The sequence below is a fragment of the Elephantulus edwardii genome, unplaced genomic scaffold (assembly GCF_000299155.1).
Source record: "Elephantulus edwardii isolate Elephantulus edwardi_28Jun2011 unplaced genomic scaffold, EleEdw1.0 scaffold00007, whole genome shotgun sequence".
Taxonomy (NCBI): domain Eukaryota; kingdom Metazoa; phylum Chordata; class Mammalia; order Macroscelidea; family Macroscelididae; genus Elephantulus; species Elephantulus edwardii.
In genome coordinates, this window is record NW_006399757.1 from 35656460 (window position 1) to 35683533 (window position 27074).

Consider the following 27074-nt stretch of genomic DNA (forward strand, 5'->3'; position numbering starts at 1 on the left):
TTAATTGTCCAATTGCCACAGTGCTTGTCAAAGCCAGTTCTGATTAATCTCCTTTGTCAATGTGTCCCTTGCCATTCCCTATCACTCCTCCCTGAGAGTACTTTAGTTTTTAGACTGACATCCAAGCTCTTTAGAACTTTGGTCATTGACAGCAGATTTCCCCAGTGCACCAAGCCACCTTTTAATTTATTGATTGCTGCTACCATGGATGTTGATTATGGATCCAAGTAAAATTAAATCTTGGCATCTTCATTCCTTTCTCCATCATAATGTGAAGATTTTTGTTTCTTGATATTGAATTGTAACCGTTATCGAAGAGTGCAGTCTGTTGTTTTCTTCAGTAAGCGCCTCAAGTCCTCTTCTGAAAGTTCAACTTTTTGTAAACAAGGTTGTGTCATCTGCATAACATAGGTTGTTAATGAAGCTTTCTCTAATCCTGATGCCCCATTATTCTTCATTTAGTATAATCTTCTAATTAATTTGTTTAGCATACAGATTACATAGATAGAGAGAAAAGATATAGCCCATATACACACACCTTTTAAACCCTGCAGTATTCTTTATGGACAACTGTGTCTTAGTCCATGTATTGATTTTGCATGGTGAGTAGGATTCCCATTCTTCTCAATGTAAGACATAGTTTGTTATGGTCCATAAAGTCAGATAGATGCCTTTCTAGAGTCAACATTTTTCTGGTATTCTCTGCTTTCAGCTGACAGCCACCAGACATCAGCAGTGATAGCTCTTGTTTCATGGCATCTTCTGACTCCAGCTTGAGTTTCTGACATTTTCCTCTCAGTGTTCTAGTCCAGCCATTTTTGAGTACTGTTCGATACCATTTTACTTCCATGTGATATTAATGATGATTGATAGTTTCACACTCTGTTGGATCAACTTTTTTGGGAATGTGAACAAATACGGATCTTTTCAGTTGGCTAGATAGCTGTCTTCCAGATTTGTTGTTATGAACTGTGCCTGTCAAAGTCTGCATGTGTTTCCTGAAACACCCCAGTTGGTATCTTGTTAATTCGTGAGGTCTTACTTGTTTGCCAGTTCCTCCAGTGCAACGTGGACTGCTTCCTTCAGAACTGTGAGTTCTTGATCATACACTGTTTCCTGAAATGTTTCAGTATCAACCAATTCGTTTTTCTTCTTCTTCTTCTTTTTTTTTTTTTTTGTGCGTGTACCGTCAAATCAGATCTGACTGGTACAGGAGGAAATTGTCCCTCCTTCTCCGGCAGAGCATCTGGTGGATTCAAACCGTATACCTTTGGGATTGCAGTACAGCTTCTTGCCACTAGGCCACCAGAGGCTCCCCTAACCAATTCTTTTGGTATAAGGACTCTATATTCCTTCCATCATCTTCTTTTAAAATTAGTTTATTTATGAAATTCAAATACATTGTTTCTCGCACCAGTTCCTTCCATTTCCCTAATCCCCTCTCATCAAATTGTGGGACTCCATGATTAATTCTCCCCCTACCTTCCTGCTCACCTTCACCCCTCTGCTTCCACCCTTGCCCAGCATGGATCTTCATGCTCTTTTTACAATAATGGTTTTGTAAAATATTGGTCCTTATGAGACTCAGTTCACTCAGCATAATGCTCTCCAGTCCTCCCAGGTTAGGTAATTACAAAATTATTGCTCCTGTGTGCTGCATAATATTTCATTGTGTGAATGTACCATAACTTCTGAGTCCATTCCATAGTGGTTTGACGTCTGGGCTGTTTCCATATTCATGCAATGGTAACACTGCTACAAACCTTGGTGTATAAGTCTCCATTTGTGCCTCAGTTCTCATTTTCTCAGGGTATATTCCAAGCAGTGGAATAGCTGGGTCATATGGAATGTCTATATCAACTTTTTGAGGAAGCATTCACCTGCCTTCAGAATGGTTGTACCATTGTGCAATCCCAACAATGTATAAGAGTTCCTATCTGCCACATCCTCTCCAACATTTATTACTTGCTGTCCTGTTAAACTTTGCCACTGCTACTCTTCCATCTTCTTGTTTAAAAAACTTTTATTTTAATGAAAGTTTAGAGACTGAATTTCCATGCATTCATTCATTGTTGCACTTTTCTCTCTGCCCAACCTTCCTCCCCTTTTGCTCTTCTCTTTGAAAAGTAAAAGATAAATTCTTTCATTGTTGTACAATCCCTCCCCCCAAGTCCACTCCACGGTACAACCTTCGTTCACAACTCCTGTCATGACAATAATACCTAATCTTATATCCCTTTCAAACAATTCTCTCTCTCATTTGTTTCAATGCAGTATACTTAATTTATGCCATCTTTCTCAGTCTCTCCCCAACCCCAATGTCAATCCCACAACAGTGGCACTATACAGTATTTGTCCTTTTGTGACTGAGATGTTTCAATCAGTGTAATGACCTCTGGGGTCACCCATTTTGTATAATGTTTTATGAGTTCCTTGTTTTTCAGTGCAGCATAGTATTCCATTGTGTGAATATACCATAGCTTCTCTATCCATTCGTTTGTTGATGGGTACTTGGGTTGTTTCCAACTCTTTGCTGTTGTGAACAAAGACGCAGTAAACATGGATGTGCATATATCTGCTTGGATGTCAGTTATGGTCTCTTTGGGGTGTCCTCCCAGTAGTGGAATTGCTGGGTCAAATGGTATCTCTATTTGCAACTTTTTGAGAAAGCGCCATATTGCCTTCCACTGCTGAGCACATTGTGTTATTGTGACTCTAAAGTAAAATTAAAATCCTTGGCAATTTTAGTCTTTTTGTTTATCATGATGTTTCCTAGTCTACTAGTGAGATTTTCGTTTTCTTTATGTTGAGATGTGGTCTTATTAAAAAAACTTAACTCTTCATTTCACAACTTGTTAATGAGTCATCTTCTAATCCTGATAATCCTACATTGTTTTCCATATAGCCCAGTTTCTCAGATTATTTGCTCAGCATGCAAATGGAATATGATGAGCAGATGAGACGCTGATGTACATTTTTATAGCCCATTTAAAATACATAAGGGCAAACTTGAAATAACATTTATTTGTTTAGATGTATTTCTGTAAAATAACATCTAGATTTTATTTGTTTTAGCCTTGTTACAGATCTTTGAGAAAATGGAAAAGAAGTTGTTCTGTGCCTTTGAGTCAGAACTGACTCATAGCTATCCCTCCAGTGGGTTTTCAGAGGCAGTAAATTGCACAGAAAGAGATTGCCAGTCTTTCTTCTGAAGAGCAGCTGGTGGATTCTAATCTCATGCCTTTGAGATTACAGTGTAACTTCTTACCACTAGGCCACCAGAACTCCCTAGTTATTTAATAATTTTATGCTCAATAATAATAAAAATTCTTGGAATTAAAAAAAAATTTTTTTAATGTTGAACACTTTTTTTCAAGTCAGAATTAGGTTTTATACTATTTTGGATGTGTTCCGGGTTATGAGTGTTTTAATTGGCCACCATGATTTTTTAAAATTTCATTATGTGATTTGAATGAAAGTTTACAAAGAATTTGGTTTTTTATTCACTTATCATACATATTTTCTTTCCTTCCCCTCCACCATTCAACCCTTAATGCTTGTCCTGATCCAGATTGTTAATATGTATAGAATCTGATTGTTTATTTCAGATTGACCTACCTTTCACATATTTCAATGCAGTGTTTATTCTTTTTCTGCTTTTCCCACTACTCCCTCCTAACTCTCCTATCTTTATAACAGTGATCTTCTGCAGTATTTGTCCATTTTTGATTGACTTATTTAACTCAGCACAATGTTCTCTAGACTCATTTGTGTTGTGTAGTGTTGCATGAGTTATTCATTATTTTTCAGTGCTTTTTAATACTCCATGTATTTCTCTTTCAGTTGCTTTATCTATTCATTTGTTGATGGGAGCAGTGCAGTTTTAATAATTTACTTTTTAAGTTAAAAAATTTAATGGAATCCAGTGAGAATGTATTAAAAATGTCATAACTAATATGGAGAAAATATATAATTCATTTCTTCTATTTAAAGGTGAGGTGGATCCTAAAGAGAGAATCGCACGCCAACGTAAACTATTACAGAAGAAACTTGGCCTTAATGTGGGAGAAGCGATTGGAATGAGTACTGAAGAACTATTCAATGATGAAGATTTGGATTATACTCCAAGTGCAGCAGCCCTTGTAAATAAACCTGTAGGTAAAACCTTTGATTGTTTAATTGCAAATAATAATACAGGGGCTTTCTTCACTTGGCTTATCCAATTGCAATTCCCCCGCCCCCCTTTAATGCTTAATTCTTTCTGCTGATTGCTGGCTTGTACCACTATAATTGAATGCCTTTGTAAATTGGACTTCTGTTGCTAGATTTTTGTAGAAACAGAACTTAAACCTACTTTATAAGTGCTGAGCTTTTAGGGAAACCTGAGTAAACCTCGGAAACCACTGGTATTAAGAGATCCTACTTGCATAGTATTACTATTTGCTTAAAAAGTAAGTTCTTGGAAGAATGGACAATAGTGAGGGCTATGATAGTCAGAGACCATGTTACTAGAAATCTTTAATTTTAACTGAGAAAGGGTTAAACATGTTTTTAAAATTTCAAATACTAAAGAGTATGCACTTGCTGCAGAAGGTCAAGGACTGCAGTCTTTAATATGGATTGAAGCTCAGCATCAGAAAGACAAAAATTCTCACTATTGGGCCAAATGGCAGCATCATGATGGACGGAGAAGAAATTGAGGTTGCTAACAGTTCACAGTTGCTCAGCTCCACAGTCAACACCTTTGGCACCAGAAGTCAGGAAATCAAAAGATGAATTACATTATGTAAATCTGCTGTCACAGACCTTTCCAGAGTACCGAGAAGCAACAATGTCAGTCTAAAGACTAACGTGCGACTGATGCAGTCCATGGTCTTTACAATTACTTGCTGTGTATCAGATAGCTAGATAATGAATAAGGAAAATAGAAGAAGAATTTATGTCTTTGAGTTATGGTGCTGGAGAACAGTCTTGAACATATCATGGACAGCCAAGGAAACAAATAGGTCTGTTCTGGAGATGGTGAAACCAAGTGTTTCTTAGAGGCAAGGATTTTGAAGCTTTGTCTCATATACTTTGGGCATGTGGCCAGGAGGGACCAATTCTTAGAGAAGGACATCATGATCGGAATGGTGGAGGGACAGTGCATGAGAGGAAGACCTCAGATGAGATGGATTGATTCAGAAACTAGGGCACTTACCAGAGTCCGTGAGACTGGCTCAGGACAGGGCAGGCTTCAGGGCTGTTATACACAGGGTCGCTATGAGTCGCAGGCGACTTGACGGCACATAACAACAGCAACAAATGTGATAAAATAATAAGTTGTACATCATTTCTATTATTGTACATAGGGTTGCTATGAGTTGCAGGCGACTTGATGGCACATAACAACAAATTCAATAAAATAATAAATTGTACATTTTTTTCTGAAACTTTGACCATGGACAGATAGATCACATCCTTTTCTGATTGCTTCATATTATTCTGCTGTATAACTGTATCATAATTTTACTTTCTTTGTCATTTTTTCTTGTTCTAATTCCCAACTAATTCTCATGTGAATCTTAACTTTCCCCCTTCATTTTACGAATAACCATATGCTGTTTCCATGTTCTAGTAAAAGCTGATAGTCACTTTTCCGAAAAATGCACATACATATGAAATGCTACATTTCAAGGGGTTCTGTATGCGCTCCCCTTTTTTCTTCAATTGTTACAGAGGCCCATGAACTCCATTAAGAATTTTCTGAATTTTTAATTCTCTTGGCCTTTCCTTTTGCTTAAGTGGAGTATGATTCCATTTGCTGCTTTTTAAAACTAGCTTTTAAACAAGTGAAATTTTAAAGGTTGTTTTTTTAGAGCTTTGTGTATTTGTAAAGATAAATAATTTTAGCAGATAGACAGTAAGTAGTAGAAATATGAGGGAGGGGGAAAGATTAGAATATAAAGAGGAAAAAATATATTGGCAACCAGGAAAGTATGTAATGAGAAAGAGAAATGGAAAGAGAAAATGAAGATGTAAGTGGAAAATAAAACTGGAAATGTGGCATTGTGATCACAACCTGGGTAATTGGACATGTAAGAAAATGAATGAGCAAGTATATTAGAAGTGAGCCACAGACATCAGAATGCAGTGGCAGTTTACAACTGGGGATTTATTAAATTAGGTTAGCCTTATATATTTTGGATTTCTTAGAGGAACACTAGTTGTTGCAGTGGACTCATTTCACATTGCTTTGTCAGTAGTTCTTAGCTAAGTTAGTAGGAAGGGGTGTATATCAGTGACCTTGAATGACTGAAGAAGTATAAATTACATTTGAATTGTAAAGTTAGATGCAGAAAAGATATCCAGGCCTGGTCTCAAAGCCTTTTTTTAAATCACGTGACCTTTATAGTGTCTCCCATAGAATAGGCTTACTTGACAGTAACATGGTTATATGGGCTAAATGACTGAGATACTAGAACAATCGCGCTTATGGATATAGATAAAAAAATCCTCCCCTCAACAGATGTAGTAGTTTCTTCTGCTGACATTCTTTATTCTTGTAAATTTTAAGTCATCTGTAACCTTTTTTTTTAAGTATAACTTTTAAGTGCTAACCTCTGTGGGTTAGAATCATGAAATGTTATGACTTCTTCTGAGGCATTGAATATTCATTTTAACTTCATAAGTTCAAATTCAGTATTCTTTTATTATTTTAGACTCTCCAAGCAGCTGAATTGATCGACTCAGAATTTCGAGCAGGAATGAGCAATAGACAAAAGAACAAAGCTAAAAGAATGGCTAAATTATTTGCAAAACAGAGATCCAGAGATGCAGTCGAAACAAATGAGAAGAGGTAGCAGTCTTTGTGTTATTCATTTAAAATGGTGTTGCTCTGTGACTTAAATCTTTGCTTTAATTTGTAAAACATATTTTCTTAACATTATTTTTATTTCTAGCATTCCATTTGGATTGTTTTACTCAGTTGTTAGGGACATTTATTTACCATTACTTGAGACTAAAACTACTTCCTCATGAAAAATCCGTATGTGCAGATTTTTTCATGTACTATTTATCACCTCTGAACAAAGACTAAAGAGCTTCAAAGGGGACAGCAGTCCAGGCCGGGGAAACATGAACAGATTCCTTAATTATGGAATTTCACAAAGTAGAAGGAAGGGTATTATGGGTGGAAAGAGTGGACAGAAGGGAGCATAGGAGAGAATGAACTCAGAGATGTGATCTGAATTTGTGCAGCAAAACTTTTGTACTGTTAAATCACCAAATCACCTATTCTTTAGGCTTAAGAGCTATATCCTGTAGCAGGCAATAATAATTAGACTTGCTTAATTTCTTTGTAGGAGGGAACTTTCTGAATAAAATAATAACATTGCATAGTGCTTCTTAGAGGGTAGCTCACAATTACTTGCTTCAAAAGCACTTTTAGGGTCTTGTTAAAAAAGCCTATTTGTGGGTTCCACACAGATGTATTAGGTCAGAATTATTATTGGTACTAAAGAAATATTTGCATGAATGAAAGATTAATAAATTCTAGACAACTTGTGGAAAGAGGATTTTGCTAACAGTGACAGAACTTACTCTTTTTCTGTAGGTAATTTTTACCAATTATCTTATTTTCATATTTTAAAAGAATTAGTAAGATTATACAGGGAGGCCACAGGCCTTAAGGAGTTATTGTTATGCTGAGTCACTTAATAGTAACTAGATTAGGGGACTTGATTAAAAAAAGGGAGCTAGTTTTAACAAGGGAGGGTGAAAATGAAACATTAGAAAATTTAAATTCCAATTTGAAAGCAAGAATTTACTGACCTGTTTTATTTTCAACAGCGAAAGTAGTGAGATAAGTTTATGCTAAAAAATCATAAGCACTAATCTTAAGATATTTGTTACATAAAATTTTTAAGGAAAATTATATTAGCAGAATATGTTAAATAGTTGTTAACATCATGGGTTCTCTTATGTTCACTGTGATTTACTTTATTCACTTTTTTTTAAATGAATTTTAATGAAAGTCTACAGAGACTAGGGTTTCCAGTCATTCATTGTTGCACTTTTCTCTGTACTCACCCACTCCTCCCAATTCACTCTTCTCCTTGAAAAGAAAAAGAAAAACTCTTTCATTGTTGTGTAGTCCCGTTGCCCCCCAGAGTCCACTCCACAATGCAGCTTTCACTCTGGACTTCTGTAATGACAAGAATATTTGTTCATATGCCCCTTTTAAACAGTTCTCTCCCTCATCTGTTTCAATGCAGTATACATCATTCCTCCCCTCCTTTTCTGTCTTCCATCAACCCTAATGTCAGTCTCGTTTTACATAGTGGCTGTATGCAATATTTGCCCTTTTGTGATGACTTTTCTTTTCTTTTTAGCAATGATAGCACAGATGGGGAGCCAGAAGAAAAGAGAAGGAAAATTGCAAATGTTGTTATTAATCAGCCAGCAAATGATTCAAAAGTTGTGATTGATAATATTTCTGACAGCCCTTCTTTGATTGAAGAGGTACTATTAAAGTATTCTAAATTGTCCTTTGTAATTGTTCATATTGTTTTTTTCTAAATAATGTTTCAGTAGACATTATTCGGTAATCTTTCAAGTAAGGAAATTTATCTTATTTCACCAGTAAAATGTGACTTATTTCAATTTTTTAAAGACTGCCTACTATGACTGTAGGAACCGTAAATGGTCAGATGGTTTGCATTCACTTACTGGGTAGTGGGATGCAGACTATCCAGTTTGCTGTTGCTGGTAGACTATTTACCTGGTGGTTCTATAGAAAAAAGGCCACCAGTATGGTCTTAACAAATCAGTTAAGATTTGTTTTTCTTTGTGGATTTTGACTTTGCATGTATAGAGCAGAACTGCTTCATAGAGTTTTTAAGGCTATGGTCTTTCAGAAGCCGATCACTGAGCTTATCTTTTGAGGTGCCTCTGGGTGGGTTTGAATTGCAGACTTTATTTATATTATACTGGTTTACTAAAGTTCGTATACATTGTTTTTCACACAAGTGCCAGACTTTTTTGCATAATCGTTAATTGAGCAGTTAGCCAGTTGCACCACCCATTAACTCTGTAGGCAAGAAAACCTATGCAACAGTCCTTCTCCATTCTAGAAAAACTAGTAATTCTTACTAGACCTGTAAGTGATATACTTTATTAAATAGTTTAAATTATTAACAAAATAGATCTTTTGAACTAGTAGTAAGTTTGTTTTTTTAATTTAGACAAATGAATGGCCTTTGGAGAGCTTTTGTGAAGAACTCTGTAATGATCTTTTTAACCCATCCTGGGAGGTAAGTACGATTTCTTCATTACATTACAGCTTTGTTTCCAACACCAGGGGGGAGAGCAATGCCAAGAACAGTCTACTTTATCATGATCCCTATTCTCTCCATATCCCTTCAGTATCCATTGGTTAGGACACTTTATGTCATTGACTTTCTTTGTACTTAGTGAATTGTTAATTTCTTTTCATTCATTTAGCAGTCATCTAAAGTCTTTTGGCTTGATTATCTCTTCCAAATGGTAGAAAATGCCTTTATCAAGAACTATTATTTTGTTTGTGTGTACCATCAAATCAGATCTGACTGGTACAAGAGGCGATTGCCCCTCCTTCTCTATCAGAGCCATCTGGTGGATTTGAGCCGCATACCTCTGAGATGCAGTGTAGCATTTTGCCACTAGGCTACCAGAGCTCCCTTACTTTTTTGCTTTTTTGTTTCTCCTTTGTACACTTTTATTTAAGGTTTTTAAATAACTATGAAAAGCTATTAAGGCATTACTTCAAATGTAGTCTTGAGTAAGTTGGTATGGTTTTTGTTACCTGTCTTAGTCACTCTGAATAATACTGTAGTAGTAATACTGTATCCTTGCTTTGTCTAAGGAAAACAGTTAACCTATGGACTTAAGTGATGCATTTGTCTTCACAAGATGTTTCTGTTGTCATTTATGCTTAATGCTAGGAGCTTTGGGGCTTAGTTTTGATGCATATAACTCCAAAATACTATTGTTGGAGACTGTGAAGACCTTTTTATTTTACATGTCCTCTATCCTACTATGGGTGATACTAAATGTAAGGTAGAGAATGTAAAGTAGTGACAGTAGTGTGAATTTATCTCAGAAGGATTTACAAATAAGCTATTTTCTTAGCTCAAGTTTTTAAAATTGCACATAACAATAAAAGATCCTTTTTTTTCCACATTGGAGAAAAGTTAAAACTGTTTTGTAAGCTTTTAACTTCTGACAATGGCTTCTTATCCTTGTGCTCTCTTAGGTTCGACATGGGGCAGGCACTGGTCTTAGGGAAATCCTTAAAGCCCATGGGAAAAGTGGTGGTAAAATAGGAGACAGTACTTTAGAAGAGGTAAGTTTTTTAGAGCAACAGGTTTCAGTAATTAACCTCTTTTTCTAAGATAATAAGTAAAGTATATGTGATGAAGTAGAATCAAAAGTAAATAAAAGGGACAGATAGAGTAGAGTGAGTAACAAAAAAATTAAAAGGCTCAGAAGAAATTTACAGATAAGAATTGATTAAAGGTGTATACCATGCAGTGTTTCCTTGCTCTGTTCTGACGACTGCCTCTTGGTCCAAGTATCGGTTTCACATTAGCATGATCAAATGTTCTGGGATTCCCATTCTTCTCAGAGTCAGCCACAGTTTGTTACGATCTGCACAGTCAAACACCTTTGCATCGTCAATCAAACACAGATATACATTCCTCTGGTATTCCCTGCTTTCAGCTAAGAGCCATCTAACATTAACTACAATATCCCTAGTACCACGACCCCTTCTAAACTCAGCCTGGACTTCTGGCAGTTCTCTAATGATGTGCTATTCCAGTTGTTTTTGGATAATCTTTAGTAGAATCTTGCTTCCATGTGAAATCAATGATACCGTTCTATAGTTTCCACACTGTTGGGTCACCTTTCTTTGGGATGGGACCAAATATAGATCTCTTCCAGTCAGTTGGCCAAGTGGTTGTTCTCCAGATTTCTTCGCACAACTTGGTGAGCACATCCAGGGCAGTATCCGTTAGCTGAAATACGTCAGTTGGTATACCATCTATTCCTGGGGCCTTATTTTTTGCTATTTCCTTCAAAGCAGCTTGAACTTCTTCCTTCATCACCATACAGACAGTGGTAAATAGGATATCAAATTGTTGAGTAACATACGTAATTGCAACCTTAAGTAATGAGGTTTTTAATTTTTCTTAGAATAGCATTATTAAATTAATTTTCAGAATCTGATACCATATATCTGAATCACATTTGTCATCAAAAAGTATATGGTTTTATAGTAAGTCTGTTCATTGGAACTATTTTGTTTCAGAACAAAAAATTTTTAAACACAAGTTATACTCATTTCCTCTTTCTTAGTATAAAATACGATCTTTGTTATTAACAATAATTATGTTTTAACAGATGATTCAGCAGCATCAAGAGTGGTTGGAAGACCTGGTTATTAGACTTCTTTGTGTTTTTGCGTTAGACAGGTTTGGAGACTTTGTTTCTGATGAAGTAAGTACCATCTAAACAAATATCACACCCATTCAAATATCAGCTTTTACAAAATAAATTTGTGTAAAAATAAATTTTTTTTTTTTCATTTGTAGGTTGTGGCACCTGTTCGTGAAACCTGTGCTCAAACATTAGGTGTAGTATTGAAACACATGAATGAAACAGGAGTTCATAAGACTGTAGATGTACTGCTTAAATTACTTACACAAGAACAATGGGAAGTTAGACATGGTGGTCTACTGGGAATAAAATATGCTTTGGCAGTTCGTCAGGTAAACACTGATATTTTTTTAAGCATTTGTAAGAATAGTTTTTCTCCTCTTTATTTTCATTAGTTTTTGCTCTCTTAGGTATTTTAGATAGGCCAGTCGCCAGTCCTTCAATATTTGGCTTCTTTTAGAGGTAGGTAATATTAACAAGGTAGATTGTTTACTCTCTAACGTCATGGATTATTTTCCCTGTTTGATCCACCACTACAGTTAATTCAGAACTTATGATGTCTTGGCTTAACTGTTTTAACTCTAAATGTTAAATACTCTGAGCATTACAAGGTACCTTGCTGATTGATGAGGGATTCATAAAACAGAAGCAGACATGAAACTTGCCTCAGGCAATGTACAGTGAGTATATAAGCAAACAATCACTATATGGTTATATACTTTTTCATGTTTGGTCATAAAACTTGTTAGAGGTAGGACCAAAACTAAACTTAGATGTTTCCTCTAGTCCATTACTATTTGTGTTGTCATACTTCATCTGAGATAAAATACTTACAAATCTGCTTATAAGCACTCGTAGGTCTTAATAGGTTATTGAAAATTCTGAAATGGTAATTTTCATTTTGTGGTTAGTGGTTAGGTTATTAGAATGGTCCATAAAGCATACTTTATTTATCAGTGCATCTGAAGTATATATGTAATGTTTCATTGTACATTGGTAAACTATAATCTACCTATATGTATAATAATTTTTTATGGAAAAACTGATACAGAATTCAGTAAATTCTTTCCCTTTGTCTTTACGTCACATTCTTTTAGTATTATAACACTTCCCCTCCTAGTATTTTAGTGTTGCTGTGTTTTCTGTTACAACATCGTTGTTATTGATTTCCATCTAGTCAAGTGCGACTCATAGCGACTCTATGAACAAAAGACCTAATGCCTTTCCATAACTATTGTCAATTCCAAGTTCATAGAGTTTCCAGAGGCATGTAGTATAGGAAGAGGATGCCACTCCTGCTTCCAAACCTGTTTTACAACTGGGAGCTCCACCAAACACTGTCCACATTGGGAAACCATTCTGGTATTTGATACCCCAGTGGTACAAGGTTCAGTATCACAGCAACCCAGGCTACTTCATACTACACATTGACAAAGAGTGGGGGGAAAAAAGTGGAAGAGTGTTCCTCTAGATATAAAAATCACTAGTTTCATTTAGCAATGACTAAGTGTCATCAAGTCAAATACAACTGAGTAAGTTTTGCACAAAACCTTAACTCTGTTCTATAACTAACATAATTTCTGTACATTTAGAGAGTTTGTAGAGTTTCCAGAGGCATCTAGTTTAGGAAGTAGATGCCATACCTGCTTCCCAGCATGAATCCATTTGGAAGCTCATCCAGACATTGTACATAATGCGTAACAATTATGGCATCTGACAAGACCATGGGACTGTGTGCAGCATCACCGCAACACCAGGTTGTTCAGTTCAGCAAATAGACAAAAGATTGCTGTTTCATTTAAGGAATTTTCACTCAAAAATTAATAAATTTGACCCTCAGGCCCTGCGGGGTTTTAAAACCAAAGCCTTTGAGCAGACTTCCACCTTAGGCAAAGGCTTAAGGACACCCACTCTTGAGGGGAAAAGAGCAACAATGCACATCAGACACGACCCCAAAAAACTCTGTCAAATTCCCGTCAGGACTGCCATCAGATGTAGCAAAACAGCCAAAGTCCCATAGCGGAGGATCCAGGCCCCAGCTAGCAGTCAGTCACATGTGACATGACTGAGCAGATATTTCTCACAGTTTATAAGGATGTAAGTCCTAATTCAGGGAACTAGTTCTAGGAGAAAGGCTTTCTTAAAAGTTGGCTCTAGGAGGAAGTCTTTGTCTCTGCCATCTTTTCTGTTCCTTGTCCTGTGACTCTCTTCATGCAATGTAGTGATCTGTGCTTTGCTTGCTGTTGTATGTAATCTGAAGTTTTCTATCTCTAAAGTGATTGATTTAGGGTCTTATTGATACAGCACAGAAAACCATATTCCTTAATGGAGTTATATCCACAGATAAAGGAATTGTAGGATCCTATCATGTATTTTAAGTAAACAAGTCACTCTTTAATTCTGTAACTAAAGATTTGGTTTTAGAATTAGATACTTCCATTGTCGTGAGCAAAGTAGTAGTGTGTAATGTGTTTGTTTCCCGGTGGAAAAGCAAGCTATGCCAGTCTATCAGCAGCTCTGCAGGAGTAGATGAATAGTCTCTTCTCATAAAAATTACAGCCTTGGAAACTTGATGGAGGACCACTTAAGGATCAAGAATTTACTCAATGGCACCTACTGGCATGTGTAGTAGGTTAAATGTTTGGTTACTAACCAAAAGATCAACAATTTGAACCCGTCAGTACTCCTTAGGAGAAAAATGACACAGTATCCTTCCATTAAGATAAACCATCTCAGATTCAGCTTGTCATGAGTTGGAATAGCCTTTATACTAGTGGATTTGGGCTTTTGAGTACTGTCCTCAACTGTTAGTTTGACCTAGAGATGATAGTGCCAAAAAGACTTTGTGTTAAGGAGAAGTAAGAGGTTTTGAAGTAAAAAGACAGATGAGTTAGAAATAATAGGACCTTTTACTAGTTAACTCACCTGGATTCTTCCCAGATTGGGTGAACATCTTGTCAGAGACTTTGGGTTTGCCCTTCCCTAGTTATGGAATCTCCCTTTCTATTCTTAAAGGTATACAAATAGGTCTTTTTTTTAAAAAAAAATCATTATTTTTTTTGTGTGTGTGTACCATCAAATTGGATCTGACTGGTACAGGAAGAGATTGCCTTTCCTTTTCCTGCAGAGCATTTGGTGGATTTGAACAACATACCTCTGAGATTGCAATGCAGCTTCTTGCCACTAGGCCACCAGAGCTCCCTTATAAATTGGTCTTTTGAAGTTTTATAATACTGTTACTCATTCTCTTTACACTGATAACAACAGAGTCACTTTTTTATTTTGCTCATGGACTTTTGAGCTGAATCTCTGGTTCTTTCTGGTTCCTTCTCTTTGATAGGACCTCTGCTGGACTAGGGGGTAAAGAGTTATACTGCCAATCCAAGGTAGCTGGTTTGATACCACCATCTGTACTATGGGAAAAAGATGAGCAGTCTCTTCTCGTGTGATTTTCAGGTTTCTAGCCTCTGAAAACCCACTGGAGGGTCAGATGTGAGTCAGTTCCAACTGGACAGCAATGAGTTTAAGTTCCTGCATAAATATACCCAATTTATCTTGATATTCTCTGCGCAGAATTATAGAATTTCTTTTCATGCCCTATTGATGATTGAAATAATATTCCTATTTTATAACAAGACCAATTTTCAATGAGTTTCATAATTTATGGGTATAGGAGTAACCTCTTAGTACTTTATTATTGGGAGTGCTGAGAAAAGAGATAGTAAGAAGCAAGAAGGAATGACTTTCCCTTCCCTCTTGTCCTGATACCCTTGTAGGTTGTTGCTGACTTTGAAAAAGAATGAGAAATGGAAACTAAGTTTCTAACAGGTTTATGTTCCTCTTCCTTCATACAGAGAATTCTAGTTAATTTTTTTACCTAGAAAACTTGTTCTAGTGGTTTAAATCATATTAACATATATTTGCTACCACTATAGAATGTTAAAGATGAGATTAGTTGTCTGTTGATGGAATTTTTTCAGTTCCTTTGATTGATTTTGAATAAATACTAGGATTCATACTTTCATATGGCTAATTTGATAAAATTGTGTAAGCATAGCAATTGTACAAGAAATGAACCTATTTTGATGTACTCTACTTTTTTTATGTATGTTTTATAGGATGTCATTAATACTTTATTGCCAAAAGTTTTAACTAGAATAATTGAAGGACTTCAGGACCTTGATGATGATGTCAGAGCAGTTGCTGCAGCATCATTAGTGCCTGTAGTAGAAAGCCTTGTCTATCTTCAGACACAAAAGGTAAATATTTTTTACCTATTTTCTTCCTGTTGTGCTTGTTTATATTTTAGTTAGGTAACACTTCCTTGTTTATATTTTGGTTAGGGAAAACAGTTCGTTTTTTTCCTTCATCCTTAATGTTCTTCTTTATTTTATTGTGATTTTAACAAAAGTTTACTGTGTAAAGTTGGATTTTCATTCATTCATTGTTTAGCATTTTCCTTCCTCCTCCTCCCTTCCCCCTCCCCCAGTTCACTTTTGTTTTCCTTTATTAAATATTCATTCATTGCCGCAGTTTCCTCTTTCCCTCCCCAAGTCCACATTGCTGTACAACTTATTCTATGCCTAATCATATACACCTTTTAATATATTCTTTCTTTAATCTATTCCAGTGTCAGTGTTTGTTATCTATTCCTTCTTTTTCTTCAACCACCCCCATATCAGTCTTGTTTTATAACAGTGGTGTTGTGCAGTCTATGTCCTTTTGTGGCTGAGCATAATGTTCTCCAGGGGTCACCCATGTGTGTAATGTTTTAAGAGTTTCTTGTTTTCAATGCTTCATAGTACTCCACTGTGTGAATATATCATAGTTTTTCTATCCATTTGTTTGTTGATGGGCACTTGGGTTGCTTTCTTCTCTTTGCTGTTGTGAATAATGTAGCAAAAAACAAGGGTATGCATACGTCTGTTTGGATGGTTGCTCTGGTTTCTTTAGGGTATATTCCCAGTAGTTGAATTGCTGAGTCAAATGATACTTCTATTCTATTTCCAACTTTTTGAAAAGGTACCAGACTGCCTTCCAAAGTGGTTGCAACAGTTTACACTCCTATCAGCAGTGAATAAGGGTTCCAGTCTTCTACTACCTTGCCAGCATTTGTTGTTTGCCGCTCTGTTGAACTTTGCTATTGTTGCTGGGGAGAGATGATACTCTTAGTTATATTCATCCTTAATTTTCTTATGTTCAATATCCTTTATTGTGTGCAGTTTAATTATGTATTGTTCTGGGAAAAATAGAGTACATAGAGAACTGCCTTAAAAAGAAAATAGTTATTTCTCCCTTATTTTACTCTTGGTTTTTAGATCTATTGGATTTTTGTTTCTTTTGATGCTGATTCTTTATTATGATTGTATTTTTTTCAAGTGCCCTCTTAAGGCATGAGTGCCTTTGCATTATCAAAAATTATTTTTTTATACATATATATTCGGAAGTGCAGTTAGCCATACCATGAAGCTTAAAGGCCATCTTTTCGTGATGGTTAGTGCCTTTCTAAACAAATTAAAATTGCTTTACATAGAGAACTGTTTTCTTATGTTTCAGTGGTTTATAGTTCTCTAAGTTGGGCCTTTACATAAAATTTAAAGTAGTGGCTGTTTTCTTTTCAGAATTCCCTATAAGCATGGTTAGCAAATGAAATACTGAAGTAGAGTTGTATAGTATAACACTGAAAAGAGGGGTAGAGAATCATTAAAGGCGAATACTATTTCCTCTTCAGTTTTGCTCAAAAATGGTATTGCCCAGGGTCATTGAGATTGTACATGTAACCTGAATCAACAGGCACCTCTGGGATGCAATTTGGCAAGGTTTGTGAATAGATTTTATTTCTGAAATTGCTAACTGGTTTCTTGATCTTATAGGTACCCTTCATTATAAATACATTATGGGATGCTCTTCTGGAACTAGATGATCTGACAGCTTCAACAAATAGTATTATGACACTTCTTTCATCCCTGTTAACTTATCCTCAGGTTCAACAATGCAGGTAATTATTTCTAATTAATAGGGGGGAAAGTCTTTGCATAAATTTAAGATGCTTTTCTTTAATTTCTAGCCACCAGCACATTTAGGGCAAGAGCTTTAAAAGGCTGTGTTCTTTACCCATGGGTTACTTTCTGCTATATAAGTCTTACTTATTTATCCTAGAATGATTTACTTTCAAAATATAGTCGTTGTATATTATTTTCCAATTTTCACCTTAAAATAGAGGGCTTTGGCATTTTCTGCAGGGAGTTATCTCTGGCAGTTTGAATCCATCAGCTGCTCTATGGGAGAAGATGGGCAGTCGCCTCTTACATATCTTACAGCCTCTGAAATATGAGTTGATTACAATTGGACAGTTATGGGTGTGTTTTTGAATGAGTTTTGAAGTAGAAAATTTTCATGTTATTTTTACATTTTATGATTAGATTTACAATTGAGCTTTTTATTTTCTAAAACTTGTTCCTCTGTGAACTTTTTCTTTGTAATATTTATTTCTGCAATTCTAGTACTTGATTTGAGTAATTACTTCAGGAAGAGAATACATGTCAAATTTAAGTGTCATCTCTCTTCCTACTCTGATATTTGAATACAAGCTCATCCACTTAATGTATTCTTTTTTAGAGTGAATTCTGAATATTGTTGTTCCTTTTAATAAAATCTGTAAATATAGTAGGAAAAAACCCTTTTTTTCCTTTTTCACTTAAAAGTGCAGCTTTAATAAATTCAGAGATGAGAAAATTAATTACTGATATTAGTATTCACTGAGTCTCAAAATTATAGATTATTTCTGGCTCTGTGAATGAATCTGTTTTCAGTAAAAGTTACAGATATATGAAATAATGAAGAATTTTTCAACTAATGCTAAATAACCTATTTGTAGTATTGGAATGCTACATTTAGACTAGTAGGATAACCTTTAAGTTAGGATAACAAATTTAAGTGCCCGAAAAAGCCGAAGAAAAATGGCGAAGAATGGTGTATGTGTTTCCAATTTTCAGTTATTTCCATTAGCAGTAAATTGAGTTAATATACAGGGAAGCACTTCACCAACTGCAGAAGCAAGAGTTTTTTTTTGGGTTTGTTTTTTTTTTTTTTATGGAAAAGTAAAAGAAAAGATTCTTTCATTGTTTTACAAACCCTCCCCCAGGTCCCCTCCACCATGCAGCCCTCGCTCTAGTCTCCTGTGATGACAGAAATACCCAGTTACATCTCTCTTTTAAACGGTTCTCTCCCTCCTCTGCTTCAGTGCAGTATACATTATTGAACCCATCTTACTCAGTGTCTCCCTAACCCCAAGGACAGTCCCATTCTACAACAGTGGCATCATGTAATATTTGTCCTTTTGTGACTGGGATATTTCACTCAGCATAATGTTCTCCAGAGTCAACCATTTTGAATAATAGAAGCAAGAGTTTTTAATGAACCTGAATCAGAGTGGTGCACTGTTTCATTATAGTCTTAGTGTATTTTTTGGCTTCGTGTACCAAACATTGTCTATCATAACACCTCATTTCTGCTGTAGTAACTTAAAGCAGTCTTAGTACATAAAGAAAAGAACATGCTTGTGCTGCAATAAATTGTAATTGAAAAAATGGGATTGTGTTGGATTTGGCCTGTGCATTTTAGTTTGTTGATACCTGCTATAATGAAAGGATTTAATGTTGTTTACATTATCAAATAGTGTCAGAAAGCCAAGCTAATGTTAAGGAAATTAAAGATACAGTGAACATTTTTATTTAATGTGTAATATCATAGCTTTTTAATTTTTTTTCATTGGAATTTCCTTATTAGGAATATATAGAATTTCTGTATTAGGAAATTTGCTTCATATGTTGTGATATTTGGCAGGTCCTCTCCAGTTTATGTAATAATTGGAGCATGGGTAGCTTCGCTGTAACAAGAATTTGCAATAGTGATTTTATATATTTTGAGTCTGTTTTATGTCTATGTGTCCATGTATTCAGATTACAGTTCTATAAGTAAATCTACTAAATTTATAAATGTAACAAGTTATATTCCTATAACCTGAAAATAATGAAAATCGTGAAATAGTAGACTTATGAGAGAAACTATAAAAGAGCAATACATAGGTACACTTGCATATTCTTTCTTATTCATGGCTTTCCTGCAGTGATATATACTTCAAATATTATTTAGGAATCTTTTTAACTGCAGGTACCTTTATGTTAAACTGCCATTGCTTGCTTCAATATTTAAAATCTTTGTGAAGAAAGAAATTTGAGTTTTCCGAAATTGATAATGCTAACACAACTTAGGATAGGAAATTTCAAAGCTACCGTCATTTCACTTCTTACTATTTTGATATGTGGCAGAGAAGGCTCCAATTTGGATTGGAAATTATACACATGTACTGGAGATAAGCTATTAGGAAGGATAAGGCTAATAGTCCTGATTGGTTAAATACACCACCAACAAGGATCCGTGTCCCATTTTTATGTGTAAGAACAGATTGAGAATAAGAGCACTTATTTTAGAAAGCCCTAACTTGATAAAAAGTAATTTAGGGTACTCATGCCATAGATGAACCTCATGTTAATGTGGTTGTGTACCAATTAGTTGGAACCAACCCATAGCTGACTCTGTAGCAGGTTTTCAGAGGCAGTGAAAACATACGTGAGGGGAGATCGCCTCTCTCCCACAAAGTAGCTGGTTGATACCACCTGTGTACTTGTGGATTGGCAGCCCAGTCCCTTATGACTCAGCCACCAGAGCTCCCTTCATGTTAATTTTACTGCCCTTCTTTTAACCATGTTTACTCTACTTATTCTGTAATAACAACCATTTTGAATGATGGTGCTAAGTGTATGTTCATTTTAAAGTTTCAAGAATTTTTTACATCAAAAAGCATACTTGATGTCACCATTATGAGATACATATGGGAATAGTATAATGTATTATTGAAATGTCAGTACAGTGACTAAGATTAATTTGTGTTTTCTTTATTAGTATTCAACAGTCACTCACAGTTTTAGTGCCACGTGTCTGGCCTTTTTTGCATCACACTATATCATCAGTTCGAAGAGCAGCGTTGGAAACTCTGTTTACATTATTATCAACACAGGACCAGGTAAAAACTAATACCTCATAATTTTGAAAAAATTAAAATGTCAATCTTAGCACTGGTTTATAGTTGCTATGTACCCAGAGAGGGAACCCTCGTGGCATCGTCCATAGGGAATTGCACTGCTAACCCAGAGGTTACACCTCAGGCAGTTCCAGTCCACCAGCAGCTCTGTGATAAAAAGACAAGCAGTATCTTGTGTGATTTACAGTGTTAGACACCTGCTGGATGCACCAGTCCCAGTTTCACAGCAGTGAGGTATTTTGTTGGCCTTTTTAAAAAATAATATATTGGGGGATGGGAAGAAAATGTGTAACAATGAATAAAAATATATTACAACATCAGAAGAATGATGCACATACTAAAACAATCATAGTGAAGGCAGAACTATTAAATGTTTATTTTAGGTTGTATTTCCAATACCTTGAATGGTACTTATTTAAAACATAGGAGGCCCTCAGGAAGTACTTGTTGAATAAAGGATTAATTGAATAGTCTTTTCCTGCTAGACCACTGTTATTCAGTATATACTTTGTATGATTGACAATTGAGTGGTTGGCAGAACTCACCCTGGGTACAGTACAACTCTTAAAGATTTAATAGTGGGATTCCCAACACTTGAGTATTTTAAAGATTTTTCAGTCTTGAGAGCCTGGTATTAATAAAAATTTTGTTAGCTGTGCAAAGGCATTCTACTCTGTGGCTCAGAAAATATTATAGATAATAGTGAGAAGAATGAGAATACCAGAACACTTAATTGTGATCATGTGAAGGCATTTTCCTCTGTGGCTCAGAAAATATTACAGATAACAGTGAGAAGATTGAGAATACCAGAACACTTAATTGTGATCGTGTGAAACTTAGTTCATAAACCAAGAAGCAACTGTACAGATGAAACATGAACATTGTGTGATTTAAAATCAGTGAAGATATACATTAGGCTATATCCTTTTATCCATTCCTACTTAATCTGTACGCTGAGCCAATAATTTGAGAAGGCAAGACTAATGAAGAAGAATGTGGCATCAGGATTGGAGGAAGATTTATAAACGACTTACCTTATGCAGATAACACTACTTGCAGAAAGTGAAGAATACTTAAAGCGCTTAATGCTGCATATGAAAGACTATAGCCTTCAATATAAATTACATTTCAATAGCAAAGAAAACAAAATCATCACTACTGGACCAATAGGCATCATTGTGATAGATGAAGAAAAGATTGAAATTGTCATTGATTTCAGCATTCATAGTAGCAACAAGCAAGAAATCAAAACACATGTTGCATTGGGGAAATGTGCTGTCAAAGACCTCTCTAAAATTCTCAAGAGCAAGGATAACCATTTAAAGACTTAAGGTGCACCTGATGCCAGCCATGGTGTTTTTCAGTTATTTTCTATGCATCTGGCGATTGGACAATGAATAAAATATGATAGACGAATTAACGCCTTGAATTGTGTTGGTGAAGAGTATTGAATATACATGGACTACCAAAAATATTAACGAATCTGTCTTGAAGAAGGTTGCAGCCTGAGTACCTCTAAAGGCAAGGATGGTGAAACTTTGTCTCATTTCCTTTGGGTGTACTTTCAGGGGGATCAAGTCCTTGGAGATAGACCCCATGCTGGGAAAGGTAGAAGGTCACTGAAAGGACAGGGCTGATAACTGAAAAATTTCAGGAAGTACCATATGAGCAGGAGACAGTGGTAAATGAAGGAGAAAATTAAAAGTTGCATTGAAGGCATTGACAAAAAATAAGTCCTCAGAAATCAGTGACTTGTTTCAGTTAACATACGCAACCTTGGATGTGCTCACCAGTCTATGCCCCAATTATCCTCTTGTTTTAGACAGTATTTGTCCATTTGTGAATGTGTTATTAGAAAAAAATATTATCTGGCCTTGCCCATGTTCCATAGTATTTTATGAATTGGTTGGTCCTGAATGCTGGATAGTATTCCATTGTGCGAATGTACCAGAATTTCTCTATCCATTCTTCTGTTGGTAGACATCTGGGCTGCTTCCATTTTCTTGCTGTTGTAAATAATGCTGCAATAAAAGAGAGAGAGAGAGAGAGTGTGTGTGTGTGTCCGTGTCCGTTTATGCCTCACCTCTGATGTCCCAGAGTATAGTCCTACAATAGAATAGCTGGGTCCTAGAGGATTTCTGTGTTCACTTTTTGGAGGAAAATCCAAAATGCTTTTCATAGTGGTTTACCATTTTATAATTCCACTAGATATGAGTGTTCCACAGACTCTTCACATCCTTACTAACATTTACTGTCCCCTTAACTTTTATAACATGTTAATTCTCTTAGCAGTTCATGGTATGCTCAGTATTCTCCAGCACCATAACTCAAAGGCATTGATTCTTTTGTCATTGGCCAGCTCTCTGATGCATAGCAAGCAGTTACAAAGACCTTGGCCTCGATTAGGCACATCTTAGTTTCCAGACTGATATCATTGCTCTTCAGCACTCTGGAGAGGTCCCTGATTGCTGATTTTCCCAGTACAGTTCATCTTTTGATTTTTTTGATTGCTGGTGCCAGAGAGTTGATTGTGGATCTGAGGAAGTTAAAATTGTTAACAATCACTCTTCTGTCATGGTGCTGCCAGTTGGCCCAGTGATGAGAATTTTTGTCGTCTGTATGTTGAGTTTCAATCTGTATTGAAGACTGCAGTCTTTGACCTTTTGCAAGAAATGCTTCAGGTCCTTTTTAGTTTGGTATCATCAGGATGAAACTGACTCATAGCTGACTATACCAGGTTTTCAGAGGCTATGAATCAGATGAGAGGATACTTCTAATCCTTTCTTCTGTGGCACAACTAGTGAATTTAAATGTGTGCCTTTGAGCTGTCAATGCAACTCCTTACTACTAAGCCATCAGAGTGCTCTAAATAGCATAGGTAATGGGGTTATTATTGTTGTTATGTGCAGTTGAGTTGACTGTGACTCATAGCAACCCTATGAATAGTACATTTGAACCTTGTCTCATCCTCTGCCATCCTCCCCTTTTCTTACACACCCAAGCCCATTGTTAACAGTGTCAGTCCATTTTGTTGTGGCCTTCCTTTCATCCTGACCCTCTACTTTTCCGGGTATAATATCCTTCTCCAAGGAATAAGCCCCTCCTAACAACATGCCCAAAGTATGTTTTTACCATCCTTACCTCCAAGGAGCACCCTGGAGAAAGCACACTTTCTCCAAGATAGATATGTTTATTCTCTTGGCAGTCCATGGGATATTCAGTACTCTTCTGCAATACCACAGCTCAAAGACATCAATTCCTCTGTCTTTTTTTGTATTCACTGTCCAATTCTCAGATGCATAGCAAGTGATTGAGAATACTATAGTCTGAATCAGGTACACTTTTGTCTTCAAAATGACATCATTACTCTTTAGTACTTTGAGGAGGTCCCTGACAGAAGATTTTTCTTCTGCAGCTCGTCCTTTGATTTCTTGACTGCTGGTACCAACAGTGTTGATTGTGGATCCAAGTAAGATGACATTGACAGCTTTAATCTTTTCTCCATATATCATGATGTTGCTTTCTGGCCTCGTGGTAAGGATTTTTATTTTTTTTTATCTTGCTAGGTAACCCAAGGCTATATGGAGGCATATTGAAGGCTATAGTCTTTGATTCTCTGCATAAGTGTCTCAGGTTCCACTCACTGTCAGCGAGCAAGGTTGTGTCATATGCTTATCACAGGGCTTTTTTATGTATCTTCCTCCAGTCCTGATGCCCCATTCTTCTTTATAAAGTCAGGCTTCTCAAATGATCAGCATACAGATTGAATAGGTGTGGAGAAAGGATATAGCCTTGACACACACCTGTCTTGATTTTAAACCATGCAGTGTTTCCTTACTCTGTTTGGACAGTAATCTCTTGGTCTCACATGAGCACAATTAAAGAGTTCTAAGATTCTCATTCTTCTCATTGTTAGTTATAATTTGTTGTGACAGACACCATCAAATGTCCTTGTATAGTCAATATAACACAGGCAGATATCCTTTATGGCATTCTCTGTTTTCTTTCTTTTTTTTTTATTTTTTTTTGTATGAGTGTACCGTCAAATCAGATCTGACTGGTACAGGAGGAGATTGTCCCTCCTTCCCCGGCAGAGCATCTGGTGGATTCGAACCGTGCACCTCTGGGATTGTAGTTGCAGCTCCTTGCCACTAGGCCACCAGAGCTCCCCTTGCAACCAAGATTCATCTGAAATCAGCAGTAATGTCCCAGATGCCATAGCCTCTTCTAAATCCATATTGAATTTCTGGCAGTTGTCGGTCAATGTATTGTTCTGTTTTTGGATTATCTTCAGCAAGATGTTGTTTGCGTGTTATATTAATGAAATTGCTAATTTCCATATTTTGTTAGATCACTTTTTTTTTAAATGAGAACAAATACATATTTCTTCCAGTCTTTGGCCAAATAAATGTCTTCCAGATTTCTTGGTACTGATTGGTGAGTGTGTCAAAGGCTTCATCTGCTTGTTGGAATATATCAAATGGTATTCCATCAATTCCTGACACCTTTTTTTTCCCCCTCCCCCCCCAAAGCCTTCAGTGTAACTTGATTCTTCTTCATTACCATTGGTTCTTGTTCATATACTACTTCCTGAAATGGTTTTGTGTCAGCCGCTTCTTTTTGGTACAGTGACTCTGTGTATTCCTTCCATTCTGGATACATGATATGTATTTGATTAAATACTCACATGGTAGCTTGATTTGAATGAAATTTCATAAAAAATTTGTGATTTGAGTGAATGTTTTTAGAGCAAATTAGTTTTCCTTTCAACCATTCATGCATGTTTTTAAAAATTGACAGTTAAAATATCTACATTGTAATAATTGGGTATTAATTGTTTTAATACCCTCCAGCTTATTCTCTGTTACTGGGTGAGCTCTTGAATTATTAAATAATCATCTAGATGGAGGTCCTTAACTTCATTATTTATCTTTTAGGATTAAGCAAATTCCTGAAACATCAGACTGGAAGGAAAATACTGTACTTAAACTTGCTATACATATATTTTTCCTTTTTTTAAAATTATTTTTGTGTGCGTGTACCGTCAAATCAGATCTGACTGGTACTGGAGGAGATTGCCCCTCCTTCCCCAGCAGAGCATCTGGTGGATTCGAACCGTGCGCCTCTGTGATTGTAGTTGCAGCTCCTTGCCACTAAGCCACCAGAGCTCCCCTATACATATATTTTTCTAAGAGAAAAATGATCATAGCTTTTATCGGATTGCCAAGAGATCCCTGGTCCAAAGTAGAAAAATTATCTCTGTTATAATTATGTAGTAAACAAGAGATTGAATTTTTCAGGTTGGATTTCATTTTATTCAGTTCATTACTTAAATGATTACCAAAAATGGTGGTGTAGATTTCCTCTGCTATCTGAAAGTAGTGTTCCTGTAGGATTTTTTATAAGCTAAAATGACAAAGCAAAGAAGCAGTTGCTATTAATTTATATGGAAGATTTTTAGAGCATTCCCAGACCCATAGAAATATATCAGATCATGCCAAATAACACATAAAACTAAAGTGGTGTTGATGAAGAATATGGAATATACCACGGACTGCCAAAGTAGACCATAGTATTTCAAATATACCATGAACTGATCTAGCAAATTTGTCTTGGAGGAAGTGCACGGAGGGTGCTCCTTAGTGGCAAGGATGGTTAAACTTCATCTCACATACTTGGAGTTTTTTGGCAGGGAATGTGAGTCCTTGGAAAAGTAGAGAGTCGGCTAAGGAAAGGAAGACCCTTAATGAAATTGATTGTAGCAGTGACTGCAATAGTGGATTTGAACATTGGCAGTTTGTGAGCCTGATACAGGATGGGGCAAGGTTTTAATCTCTTATTCACAAGGTCACTATGAGTTGCAGTTGGCACCTAACAAAACAAAATAGTAAAAGCAAGAATGATATGATAAATACACAGCCTAGATAGAGTATGGAAAACCCACTGGAGGGCCAGCTATGAGTTCAGTTCCAGCTTGATGATACATAACACCACCACCACATACAAAGTAGAAATAATGTGTGTAAAGTACAGCTCCTTGGGAAGGAGCTTGATGACATCATTACTCTCACTCTTCTTTAATGTCTTGCTGTGAAACAAATGCCAAACACTGGTTTAACTTTTCTGCCTTTTTGGTGAAAACATTTATATTAATTAGAATCAATTGTTTTCCAGTTCTTGGGAGATTATATGCTATTCCTCCCAACCCCAGAAAACTAGATATGATACTCATTGCTCTAAATATAAAAATTTGCCATCAGTTGATCCTTTTTGATACATTCATATAATCTGTTTATATTAATCCTGCTATTAATGTACAGTTCTTTATTTTAGGTGATACTTAAGAATGTTATGCTATGACTTTGCTTCTGTTTTGTTTTCAGAATTCTTCATCTTGGCTTATACCTATTTTGCCTGATATGCTGCGACACATTTTTCAGTTTTGTGTGTTAGAAAGCAGCCAGGAGATTTTGGACCTCATTCACAAGGTACACAGTGACTATGTTTATGTCTA

General features: G+C 36.0%; 1 protein-coding gene across 1 annotated transcript in view; it reads left to right on the forward strand.

The window, feature by feature from the left end:
• Positions 1-27074, forward strand: part of BTAF1 (BTAF1 RNA polymerase II, B-TFIID transcription factor-associated, 170kDa) — a 106814-nt gene that overhangs the window by 35397 nt on the left and 44343 nt on the right. The window contains exons 5-15 of the mRNA XM_006880333.1: positions 3994-4154; positions 6702-6838; positions 8373-8502; positions 9225-9293; positions 10274-10363; positions 11422-11517; positions 11613-11789; positions 15576-15716; positions 17331-17455; positions 20422-20542; positions 26944-27048. Coding sequence (XP_006880395.1) covers positions 3994-4154; positions 6702-6838; positions 8373-8502; positions 9225-9293; positions 10274-10363; positions 11422-11517; positions 11613-11789; positions 15576-15716; positions 17331-17455; positions 20422-20542; positions 26944-27048 — 1352 coding nt within the window. The remainder of the gene's footprint in view (positions 1-3993; positions 4155-6701; positions 6839-8372; positions 8503-9224; positions 9294-10273; positions 10364-11421; positions 11518-11612; positions 11790-15575; positions 15717-17330; positions 17456-20421; positions 20543-26943; positions 27049-27074) is intronic.